The 13236-nt window shown below is 35.8% G+C and overlaps 1 protein-coding gene across 16 annotated transcripts in view; it reads left to right on the forward strand.

The window, feature by feature from the left end:
• LOC129569640 (broad-complex core protein isoforms 1/2/3/4/5-like) overlaps positions 1-13236 on the forward strand; it is a 97382-nt gene that overhangs the window by 70797 nt on the left and 13349 nt on the right. For 11 of the 16 annotated variants that reach the window (XM_055448708.1, XM_055448702.1, XM_055448706.1 and 8 more), the window contains 8 exons: positions 4827-5018; positions 5115-5223; positions 5310-5708; positions 5778-5841; positions 5919-6027; positions 6113-6171; positions 6269-6416; positions 6564-6665. In XM_055448708.1, coding sequence (XP_055304683.1) covers positions 4827-5018; positions 5115-5223; positions 5310-5708; positions 5778-5841; positions 5919-6027; positions 6113-6171; positions 6269-6416; positions 6564-6665 — 1182 coding nt within the window. The remainder of the gene's footprint in view (positions 1-4826; positions 5019-5114; positions 5224-5309; positions 5709-5777; positions 5842-5918; positions 6028-6112; positions 6172-6268; positions 6417-6563; positions 6666-13236) is intronic. The other 5 variants (XM_055448717.1, XM_055448716.1, XM_055448714.1 and 2 more) reach the window with 1 other exon arrangement.

Genomic DNA, 13236 nt, shown 5'->3' on the forward strand with positions numbered 1-13236 from the left:
TCCTTAATTCTTGTGCGCGGAATGCCATTTTTCTCGTTTCGATTAATGCCAAAATGAGAATCGAAACGAAAGTCGATTTTGTGAGCATTATGCAATTTTCTTTTCACGAGAAGCAAAACAACAAATCTGGTTGGCCGAGGGTTTTATTCACGCCATTGGAATTTTTCAATAGCAAACCATTGGTCCAAATACATAAACTGCATTAAATCGCGATCAACTCGTTTCTACCGATGATTAGAGAGAAAATGAGAACAAGCGTGAAATAAGTGGATGTGTGTGTGTGTGTTTGTTTGCGAGGTCCAATAATAAATGAATTAGAAACAATATACAATATAAACAGCGAATGCACATGGTTATGAAATTGTGACGCATACTCAAATTGATCGATATAATTTTTACGGAAAAAACATTGCATTTTATCAATTTCATATTGAGTGGTTTTTTTTCCTTCACTTCTATCCAGTTCTCCCCATAAAAATGTGTTGCGATTGCTGTTCAACGAATGCGTGTTCAATTTTATTGAGTACGACGACAACGGCGGCGACGAAAAAAAGGTTCATATTCCTTCGAATACGGTTTTTGTGTGTGTGTTTGTTTTTTCGTTTGTTGTGCAATGACTTCAATCGCACAATGAAATGGAATGCATTCTGACAAACGACGAATCCAATTGAATGGCAACTTAATGTTTGAACCAGTTGCGTTTTCACAGAGACGCAGAAAATCTGTTGTTCGAATTATAGTTGGCAGCGAGCGGTAGAGAGGAAAAAAAATCATTTGTGTGTTGCGATGTTAAAACAAAAGAACAATTTATCGTATGGAAGCCATTCACGAGAGTGCCTACCACAGCAGCAGCAGCAGCAGCAGTGGCGGTACACACACAAAAAATGGCAACTTGTCAAATTGTGTGCGAATTGAAAGGCCGTTAAAAGTGGCCTTATTTGCATGGATTCGAAACATGTTGGTAAATGAACACGCGGCAGCGGGAGTGGAAGTGACTATGAACCAATCATTCGGCATGCATTCGCTTCAATAGTTTTATCCGCACACACACACACACACACACACACACACCTCACTCCAGCCGCGGACAGGAATTTCGTGCCTTCGAAAAAGACAGATAATAGCTAATGCTCTATCGCTCGCTCTCTTGGCTTCGACAGAAACCGAAAAAATTGGTTATTGTTGTTGTTGCTGTTTTTTTCGGTTGTTATTCGTTCGCCGCTCTCACGACGCGTGTTCTCGTTCGACGTGATTTTTGACTCTGTGAAATGCGGTTGACATGCAAACTTCCATTTATGATTTACAATTGCAATTAAGCTTGAGCACGTCTGTGCTTAGCTAACAATGTTTACTAAACACTAAGCGCGCTCACACACAAACGCGCGTGCAAACAAATGCCAAGCTCGAAAAAAATGCCACTCCAAATGCTGAATGCGATTTGTCTTTGATATAAAAACCGATTTTTTTCGTACTAGTTCAAACGCCCACAATAGAGCTTCAATCCATTTCATTCGGCGTGTGTGCATATCAAAAATGGGTTTTGAAAAGGACTTGCAGCAAACAGAGAGAGAGCAAAAAAAAAAACGCGGCGACGTTTCTTTTTGACATGCATAGCAATTAACTTCCAATTCGATGATCGCTTTTGCTTTTGCAGCTGTGGAAAATTGACGGATGTATCGCATTTCAGTCGTTTTTCTCTTCCCCGACGCTTTTTCTTCTCGTTGCACTGCTGAGTGATGGAAATGTGCTTTGGGACGAACTTGAAAACTCAAACATGTATTTTACTATTATTGAACGCAAAGTGCTTTTTAGCTTTGTAGATCAAACATTTTTATTTCTGTTCGACAAATCGGTGTCAAAACGATATAGATTTATTTCCATTTTTATGCAATGGGGCTAACGCTGAGCTGTCCTTTCTATTCGTTCACAAATTTTCTGTCATTCTAGAGACCAGCAATTATTCATTGGTCGCATTTTTGTGCATGCAAATGTGCACGTTCCGCGTCTCGCTATTTTTTTCCGCGACTGCTGTTTCCGAAGTGTAAAGAGAGCGTTAATAATTTGGATCCATAAATAAAATTGGGACACATATAGCATACATTCTGTCGTTCTCTCTTTCCGCTCCGTGCAAGCAATTTTCATTTCAGCCTCATTTAATCTTTGGCACACAGCATACCGAATGCAATAATCGTAAAAAAAACAGCGATCGCAACGTTCTTTCTAACACTAATCACACACACGAGCCAGCCATAACGAGCCAATTGAAAGCTTGAAATAGTGCGCGGTCGCGAAAAGTGCTTACACATTTCGAAATGTGCCAACAATGTTTCGAAATATGGAAACTTTTAACCAACTCAAAAACTCAAATAGAAAAAAAGCAATGTTAAAGAAAAAGTTTGACGAAAATGTTTCTTTTTTCTTCGCTGTGGTGGAAAAAAAACCGAAGAAAGTTTTCAAATGAAACTAAAACTGGACATGGGATAATTCGATTCTATTGTTACGTAAAAAAAAGAAGTTTTAAATCACATTGGCTGAACGGTGTGAGTTCTAGTGAAATTGCACGTTGCACATGTCACTTAAGCCACTTAAATTGAATTCCCCAGCATTTTTGTGATAAACATTTGCACGTTGTGCATGCATCGCACACACACCGACACTCCTGACGATGTGGAACGACTCAACTCGATGCACAGGAAAAAAAACAAGCGATAGCTTTGTTTATGCCACGATGCACATATATTCTGTTGTTATGAAGATAGTGTGATAGATATGTGACATCCACGGCGAATACTTCTATTACGTGTGCTTGTCATGTCAACGCAATGCAACTTGTAATTGTGAGTTGCTTTTTTTCATCGCTGTTGTCGTTCACTTTACTCAAAACGCTCGTGCTCGTCGATGATTCATTGCAGTGCGAGAGAATGAAAAAAGAAAGAAAAATACGGCTCATTACGTGTGTGTTTCGCCGCAAACATGAAATATGTCTTCTGTGTTTTGCTCTCGATGTCTCCATGCCACTGTTTTTTTGTTGTCGTTGTGTTTGCTACTGCTGCTGTTTGTTGCTGCCTTTTAAATTAAGTGCAAACATGTGGAAATATTTTGCGGCTTCATGGTCATGGCTTGACGGCGGCGTTTTCAATCTCATCCAATTCAATCACTGGCTGTAGTAATAAGCGTTCCTTTTTTTGTAATATGTCGAACGTGTGCCGTTCGATGATTGAGCGCCGACGCATGTCGATTGAGTTGTTCCCTGTCCATCACCAGAACAAGATTATTTGTTGAAAGAAAAGACTAAACACATACACACACACACACACACAATGTAGAGCCACTTTCACTGTTGATGCTCGGAAATTCGTTTTTCTATCGAAGAAAACTAAAACCAAACTTAAATTAGTTGAAAACTTGACCATCCATTTTCTCTCTTTCTCTCTCTCTCTCTCTCTGCCTCTCAAACATACACACAAAGATCAACGTGTAATTCTGAGAAACTTGGCGATTCAATTAGTTTTATTGCCACTCATTGAGACATTGTTTGTATTGAATTGTTTCTCGTTTCGTGTGTCACCTCCACACAAACTATGCATTGAAATCGAAATGTGCAACAACAACCAAAACGTAGAAATTCTCGCGCATTTGCAGAGAGCATGGGGCAGTAAAAAAGTCACCTTCCATCGTAAATCAATCGATGAAAATTATTCATAAATCACGTATCGGCCGCCGACAATCTAATGTGCGCTGTATCTGGGCAACATCAGGGTTTTTTTTGGATTGCGAGAAAGAGTGAGTGGGAAAAAACTGCAACAAAAAAAGGCGGAGATGCTAAAAATAGATCAATTCAAAGGTATCGCCACACAACAATTTATGCATTATTTTAACAGCACAATGAATCTTTCAAGCGTTCTATTTTTACTCTAACTTTTGCGGTAAAAACAAGAACAATTCAGTCATAATTCCATTCTCAGAACCCTTAGTCAGATTGGCTATTTTCCGCTTACAATCAATAATAAATCGAAAACTGTAATTATTTACCCTTAATTAGAAATCTGTTAATTGGCTTGACTTTTTGGAATCAAATAAAACACCACACCACAGCCCATTCTGTGGGCAAACACAACAATGATCGCAGCGAGAACAGAGAATCAATCAAACGTCATTTTTTTTTCTCTTTTTATTTATGGTTTGACTCGCTTGATTTAATGATTCAAAAGAAATCTGCGCACCATATCGAAATGGGATTTGATTCGAATTGCACTCGTAATCATTTCGAACGCAATTGCAACGTCTTAGGGGCCATAAAACATACTGCGTACTGATGGGTTGTTGGCAAGTGTTTCGATTGAAAATCATGATTTTTTTCGCTTCTTCTTTTTCTCACTGGTGGACACTTGCACATTCCGCGTTAAATTGAAAAACTCGTTGTGCGATCTATGTTCTGCCGGTACAGAAGAGAGAGATAGAGATAGAGATAGAAAAAAAGCGCACTATAATCCAAATGATTTAATACTGTGGAACGTCCAGCAAAAAAACGACAGTAATGAGTCAGGCCGTAACAAAACAAAATAAAACGCACCTAGCATATGTGCAAAGGGAAAGTAAAGAAGAACACTCATAAATTATGGTTTTTTTATGATGACGCGATGTACACAGCGAAAGTCATCGAACGCGCGGATTTTCAGTTAACGCAATTTCATATATGATTTCCTATTCAATGATTGCAGAAGCCATTTATTTCTTCACACACAAAACCTTTACCAATCATCTAATATACATTTTTTTTTCTGCTTGTTTTTCTCTTTCTATCTCAACGCCATTGATTGTTACAGGTGGTCCTCTCGGCCTGTTCATCATATTTCCAGAGCCTATTTTTGGACCACCCTTCACGGCATCCAATTGTGATATTAAAAGACGTACGATTTGCTGAACTCCGAACACTAATCGAATTCATGTACAAAGGTGAAGTAAATGTACAATACTGTCAGCTTTCTGCTCTGTTAAAAACAGCAGAATCGTTGAAGGTAAGTGCCGTCATCAACGCATTGCGATGCAGTGTGCGAAGTGTGTGTTTTTACGATCTGATTATGTAATTACCGTTTGCATTTGCGTGTAATTAGGTAAAAGGTTTGGCCGAGATGACTAACCAAAGCTCAGCATTGAGAGAACCAGAACGAGAACAAGACCACTTAAGACCCCCAACATCAAGTCCACAGCATTTGATGCCAGGTAGTTTCACTATATATTATACCCATCATTTATTGTCTGAGTTCAAATGATATTTATCCTTATTTGTTGCTTCGATGCATTCACAGACACCCCTGCAACGACAACAACAAATTCAAGTTCAAAACGATTACGATGCAGCCCGTCACCGCCACCACGACATCATCATCAACAGCAACAGCAATCGCCCCTACACCAAATCCAACGAATTTCGCCGAATTCAGAACGCCACCACAGGAGCGGCGAATCACCTCCCGTATCCAATTATCCGCATCCGCGTAAAATAAACAGAGAACGAGAACGAGATTACAAATCGGAAACGGGCGCCGATGATCATTCACAACCGCTTCAATTGAAACGACTACCGCATCGCGACGATAAAAAACAATCCGATTATCCGTCGTCAATTGATGATCGCCGATCACGAACACCCGACGAAGATATCGATGATATGGACGATGAAGATGATGCGATGTCGAATGATCACGGTACACATATTGGAGTTGCATACAATTTTCATCTTTCGATAATAATCTAATCAAATTCATTCGTTTTAGAAACGGGAATAAACATGACGATAAACTCTAATTCATTGAATTCTGTGCCACCGATTCGAAAGAGGTAAAAAATATATCGATCAAAGCCCATTTTTGAGCATGAGTTTATTAATTGGTTCTTATTTTGCTTTCAATGTGCAGCTCATCACCAACAATACCATCAAACGTTAATTCGTCGTCAAATTTACCATCTGATATACATCCGCCTCCACCAAGCTCATCTGCCTCCTCTTCGATCACTTCAGCAATGGTAAATGTTGAACCGCATCGATTTTTGTATATTCAACCATTTTTCGTATTTTTAACCGATTTTTCAAACAATTCGATTCAATTAGATTCAAGTTGGGAATGGAAATGGTCCGACAACGGGAAACGGAACGTCCGGCAGTGGAAGGTAAATACAGATTGAACAAAAAAAAAAACATTTTGAACAGGGAATCATAAAAACCACTTCAAACTCATGCTAATCTCGAAATCGTTTGCTTTTGCAGTGCAACAACAACATCAACGTGCACGTCAACATCGAGCGGATTGATTGCAACCAGTAGTGGAATAACTAGTCCAATGTCTGATCCAACACTTTCCACCGAGCCGATAGCCGGCCCATCTGGTTTGGGGCCCGTTCAATCCGTGCCACTGGTAAGACTCGTTATCTGACTTGGTTTCACCATTTGTATTTGTACCAAATTTTCCGAAGTGACTCAATTTAACCCAGATTACACGGCCGTAATTAAATCGATTGAGAAATTTACTTCAACTTTTGACAGATGAAAATATTAAATTCAGTCATTTTTGTTGCAGTCGTTGAAAAAAGAAATGGATTGGGATCGTTCGGACGATAAATCAACTGGTGAATCGACATCGGACTACAGACATGCACATGATTCGGTGAGTGATTTTTTGTTGTTGCCGTATTTGATACTCCTTAATTAACTATTTTAATTGGATTCAAGATAAAAATTGAATCGCGCAATGACCTACCCTAATTGTATCACGTTAGTTTGCGAATGAGACTTTAAATATCTGCATGCTTGTTTTATGTACTCTATCACCCATAGTCACCTCCCACCATATTCAGTTTGTGTATATAGTTAATCTCTGTCATTCCATCAGCCCATAATCCCACATCAATTTCGACCAAATGAATCTTTCCGAGGTTTTTTTTCTGTTTTTAATCCACGCCCCAAAAGCAAAGAAAAAATAATGAAATTTTATTCCTTGCATCGATGGAATCATTTCCGATATCGAACCAATTTTATACAAAAAAAAACGTAATGCTTTATGTCCGCATGTTTATTCATTTTGATGCTTCCATTCGAAACAAATTTGAAGAAAACCAACTTATATGAAATTATCGATGTTTAGATTATGTGTGGTGTTGCATCCAATTTTATGTGTTTCCCCTTTGTGAGCGAATTGCATGTCGACGCAAGCACAAACCGTTAGCAACATTTATGTGCCTCGCTTCCAGAATAATAAAAAAACATTGAACCGTTCTATCCTTGAGATAAAAATAGTTGAAACAAAAACGCAACGATTTCGAAATTTGTTGATAGACGTAAGTGTTGAAGAGAGGAAAAAAAGAGAAACCGATTGAATATTGATCCATTCAAAATAGAAATAATGAATAAGTTTTGGATTTTTTTGTGTAAAAATCCAAAACATTTATAAACACTCAATCAATATGCTTGCTTTGTGAACGAAATATTCAATTTGTATGAAACAACCCGTTTTCATCGTTAAAGTTCCACACACAAAAAATGAAGAAACAATCAAATAAAGAGCGAAGAAAAAGTGAATTCGAGGATATTGGCCAAGGCCACGCAATGCCGAACGGCATTTCTCCGATTGTAGATCCGAATTTTCATATGCATACATAAAGCATTCGTTTTTTTCTCTTCATGTAGTTAACTATTATATGTTTGTGTATCGGTGTATATTTTTTATGTTCAAAAGTTCGAAAATCCGAAATGAGACAAGATGAGCCACAGCATACTACTTTGCATAGACAAAGTATTGGCGGGCTATTTGTTTATTTCATTGTGCAAAAATTACATTTTAAATGTGTATAATTTTTTTTCCACAAATATTTCTCTCTCTCTCTCTGTCTATTTTGATGTGTCTGTTTGTTACTGCTTTCGATTTGTAAATTTAAAAAAAAGAAGATCGAACGAAAACATACCATTTAATCAAGAAAAAAAGCAAGACCAAAACTATTTTAATCATCTGTGTGTTTATAACATATATTTATTTATTCTGTTTTCTTCATTTCTGTTTCATATGACAAGTCGTTAATTTCATCAGACAATAGAAATGTTTTACGTTAACAACAATGTGTACAACTCTTGCAAAATCAAAAAGTTGTTGTGATTTTTGGTTATATTCGTATTGATTTGTATTTTCTTTTTCGAAAACCAAGCAAAAAAAAAAATACAAAAGCCGGTAAACCTAAAAAAAATTGTCAAAATTTCCGATTGCAACTCAAGAATTTCGCATCTGCGTTCATTCTGTTTTTTCTTTGTTTTATATCCGTTCAATGGAATCAAATGTTCTTATGATTTTTTTTTGTGTTTTTCGATTCGTAATTATTGGATGCAATTGAATTGTGAATTTTATGATTTGATTGCGATACAGTTTTTTTGAATATGATTTGTGATTTTTATGAGTTTTGTGTGTATTTTTTTCTCTCTCTCTCCTAATTTCAATGGCTGGATTACAGCCAACAGCAAAATACTCTTCGCGACAATAGTCGTGTATTTCTGGCGTTTTAACATTTCGGCATCGTTTCGATTTCCAACAAAAAACAAATTCAAATCAAACCGAATGTGTATCGCTCCAAATTTTTTCAACCCCTGAAGAGTATTTTGAACACACGCATCAGATTATTTCTTATTTTTCTGAACTATTTTTTATTGTCATTCCTTTTTTCTTTTTTTTTCATTTAATTTGTAACACTTTTTTGGTTAAACAAATTGTTCTTATTATTGTCAAGAAGTTGATCTACGTTTTTTTTGGATAATGGCTGTGCTATTATGTATTTTTTATAATAATAATAATATTACCTATCAATTTTACATAAATATTAAATATACTTATTCAATAGAATTAAAAAAAAAAAAAAGAATCAAAACGAAAAAGACTTTGTCGAAAATCACATGAAAAACCGATTGGCCGTTGTCAATGCGCTCTGTAATCGACTTCGGCCAACACGTAATAGACAAAAAAGAAAAGAAAATACATTCGATGACCGAAAACCGTTCAAAGAATGAAAAAAAGCAACATTGTGGAAATAAAATACAACTGATGCAAGAACAAAATTGTTACAAAAAAAACCTTTATCAAAATTACAAAACTTTTTTGTTTACCACAAAAACAAAACAATCTGCCCTATTCATTTGGACAATTTTTTTTACACTTCTTTGGTTATACACAACTTTTTTTTTATACAATTCGATATTTGGTGACGCAAACGAAAAAAAAAACGGTAATCGATGTGAAAATTCCGCGCGTGACAAAAATAAAACGTATGTGAAAAAAAATTGAAAAAAAAAAAAAAAAACAAATGAAAATCCTAACTGCAATGCCGCTCCAAACAAAAATCGAACCTCAACTTCTTGAATAAACTTTTTTTGTGCCTAAAATCCGAAATGAAAACAAAAAATCTTAGAGAGTAAAATTGTATTTTGTTTGATGGGAACGAAAGAAAGAAAGAAAGAAAAAAAGAGATATTTGAAACAAACGAATGAAAGAAAAAGCAATAGAGAAAAAAAAATCAGTTCAAGCAAGAAGAATGTATATTATTTCTGTTTTGAAAGAGGGGAAAAACCGACCGAAATTCCACCCAATATTGTCCAAAGTATTCTGCCCTTTTTATTTATTTCTTGAATGCAAAAACAACTACCAAATTTGAAAAAAAAACAGCAATTTTCCATTGGACAAAACTAAAAACTGATTATATCAAACGTATTATCTACATATTTACCATTATAATTATTAAAAATCCCTTCTTTGCTTCACACACACCTTATCGTAGAGTAAATATTCTATTTTTTTTTCATATAAATTCAAATCATTTCCAAACAACCAACCAAGCAAGACTCAAAAATAAAAACCGAAATTTTTGAATTACAAACAACAACAAAAATTATTTATTTTTCTGAAAATTTGACCTGAACAAAACAAACGCTAAAAAAAGCTGAATTGGACCAATACAAATTCGAAATTCCGAGCAAACTTAACACTAAACCACAATCAAAATTATATCTCGAATGTTTTATGCCATAACAACATTTTATTTGAACAATTAGAGTAGATTTTGATTATATATCAATATTTATGACCAAAAATTAAAACAACAACTGCTGCTATCCAAAGAGCAACAAAACTACCTTCTTATCAAATTACCCAATTCGCATTTGTTTTTTTTATTCATTACAACAAACAAATCAAATTATTAACAAAAAAAACAAACAAAATTTCAATTCGGACCAAAATCAAAATACAAAATTTTACCCAAGAAAAAAAAAACCAACTCAATTAACTTGCAAGAAAATTAGCTAAAAAAAAAATATAAAAAAAACCAACCCTGAAACATGAAAAAAAGAAGTTGATGTGGATTTTTGTTTGGTTACAGGATGCGTCAGGTGCACCACCAAATCCACACGATACACATAGCATCGTCGGAAGTGCTGGCCTTCAAATCTATCAATGCATGTATTGCGGTGCGTCGTTTCCACATCAAAGCAAATTAACCCGTCACATTTTATCGCATTCGTTGGAAACATTGAAATATCGCGAAACAAGTCATTTATTGCATTTGACAAATTTCCCACACGAAGCACATTTTTCACAAAGGCCGTCACTACTCGACCCCCTCGAACCGCCCGATGGTTCGATGGAAATTGAATTTGCGGCCGCTGCGGCGGCTGCAGCTGCAATGGCCGCCGCCACTGGCGGTTGCGGCGGCGGTAATTCAACATCGGGCGGCAGCGGTGCATCGAGTAATAATGATCAAGGCAATGTAGTTTTATGTAAATTTTGTGGTAAAAGCTTTCCCGACGTGTCTTCATTGATTACACATTTACCTGTGCACACGGGCGATCGACCGTTCAAATGCGAATTCTGCGGTAAAGCCTTCAAACTACGGCACCACATGAAAGACCATTGCCGAGTCCATACAGGTAAGGCAACCAAAAAAAAACCATCAAAATACACTTTTTCGATTTTTATTTTTATTTTTCTTTGTTTTTTCGTTTTCAACTTTTCGATCAAACGATCTGTGTCTTTGATTGGTGATATATCGATTGCTTATTGTTTTGATTTTTAGGTGAACGGCCATTTCGGTGCGCCATGTGCGGTAAAACATTCTCGCGATCGACGATACTGAAAGCACACGAGAAAACGCACTTTCCAAAGTATGTGCGCAAATTTTTGTCACCGAGCCCGGTCGATGGCAAAGAGGAACCACCGCAATAATTAACAATGAACCTGGGTCGTCAGCTTGCCAACCGATTCGGCGACAAACGAAAGAAGAAACATCATCATCATCATTATCATCATCATCAGCATAAACGCAAATTTTACTAAGAACAAACACACAGTCCCGACAGAACGTGGAATTTTCAAACTAAACATCAACAACAACAACCGCAAAGGAAAGAAAAAACTAAACAGCATTCAACTAAAAAACACAACAACACGAACAACAGCAGGACTCAGAGTTAAAATGGGATCGCTTTTCGGATTGACAGTTTGTCGAAATCACACACACCATTTGCAACCACCACACATACATATATATACATAGCAAAAAGCAACTGCAACCGATGGAAAACAAACATAATGAATGATTGAAACAACAAAGAAAACGCGATAAAGCAAGAAAACAACCACAACTTAATAAAAAAAAACTATGAAATTAAATAGCAATATTTGGGGATTCACTTTACCGTAATTAAAATGCATATTTGAAGTTATTATTAAACAAGAAAGATAAAAAAAAGCAAATATATATTCTATATTCTATATTATAAATACAATCACCCACACATTACATTATCTAGAAGAAAAAAAAACTGAAGAAATTGTGTGTTTACAAGAAGAGGGAAAATAGTTTCGTGAGAGTGAATTTAAAACAGACGATAGGAAATTGGATGATGCACACATACACGCGTTTGTTGCATCTGAATGTTTCAGATTAGAGAATATCTATTTGCGCGCGAGAAAAGAATGAAAACAAAGAGATGGAGAAAGATAGAGAGAGAGTCGAGGAAACAAACACAATAATCATAGCTTCTCATCGATGGAGCTCATGCGACGAGCGATACATTTTGATGGCCATTTTTTGCACATACTAACTCAATCTTTACTACATATATATATAGAAAAACAACAAGAAAATCTCTCATCAATGACATTGAGAACCTTTATCATTTTTTTAAGCTCAGCACATCGGCTGAGATCCAGGCCATGAGAAGCTATGACAATAATCCAGACGAAGTAAAATATATCCAGATATCAATATCAAGAAATGAACAAGTAAAACCAAAAAAAAAAAACAACTAAAAAATTTCACGCAATGAAAAAAACAACAACAACAAAAATGTATATCAATTAATATTTACACACAAGAGTGCCGGTGCTTTATATTTTCCTTATAAACAAAGCAGATAAGAAAAATTTCACAAATGTTGAAACCAAAAAAAAAAATCTACAAAAAAATTCATTGAAACAAGAAAAAAAACAAAACAAAACAAAACCCAAGCATACATCGAGAGTCCTAGAGATAAATGAAAAAGAAGCGCGATCATCATTTATGATATCCGACCCAATTTATCCGAAATTTATTTCGGAACCGGTTTTTTGTTCGGCCCAACTTTTCTCTGCAGCCAAGTAGTTTCTTCTGTTCAATAAACTCAGTGATATTTATTAACTTTGGATCACATTCAATAAACCCCGTTACCTTTTACATCCTCCCTACACTCAACACAATAACTTGATATTGTTTTTTTTGTCGTTGATGAATCGCGTGTTCAGTGTGCGAATTGATTTCTATTTTTTACACCCCACCACTGACAACCATACACACAAACACACACACTTTTGAATGAAGAAAAAACATTGTGCATCCGCGTAGTTACAGAAAACAACCACCACAAAACCGTTTTATTGAAATAGACACGATACAATTTGTACATTTAAATTAATTAACGTTAAAATAAATGCATATTTAAAGAGAATAAAAAACACTTCACACTAAATAATTAGACAGAGAAGAGAAACACATGCTAAAAAAAAGAAAAAAATAAACAAAACTAAAAAATAATGAAAATTATGTTAAGTAGACATCTGTGATCTATAAGAAATTGCAACAAGCGAACCGCAGGCTCTTTCGGTTTGTGTCTCTTGTGAGATAATTTATAAACACTGACACTAACACCAACCACGGGAAAGTGAACAA

The sequence above is a fragment of the Sitodiplosis mosellana genome, unplaced genomic scaffold, assembly GCF_009176505.1.
Source record: "Sitodiplosis mosellana isolate CC-2019 unplaced genomic scaffold, AAFC_SMos_1.0 Smas_scaffold_38, whole genome shotgun sequence".
Classification (NCBI taxonomy): Eukaryota; Metazoa; Arthropoda; class Insecta; order Diptera; family Cecidomyiidae; genus Sitodiplosis; species Sitodiplosis mosellana.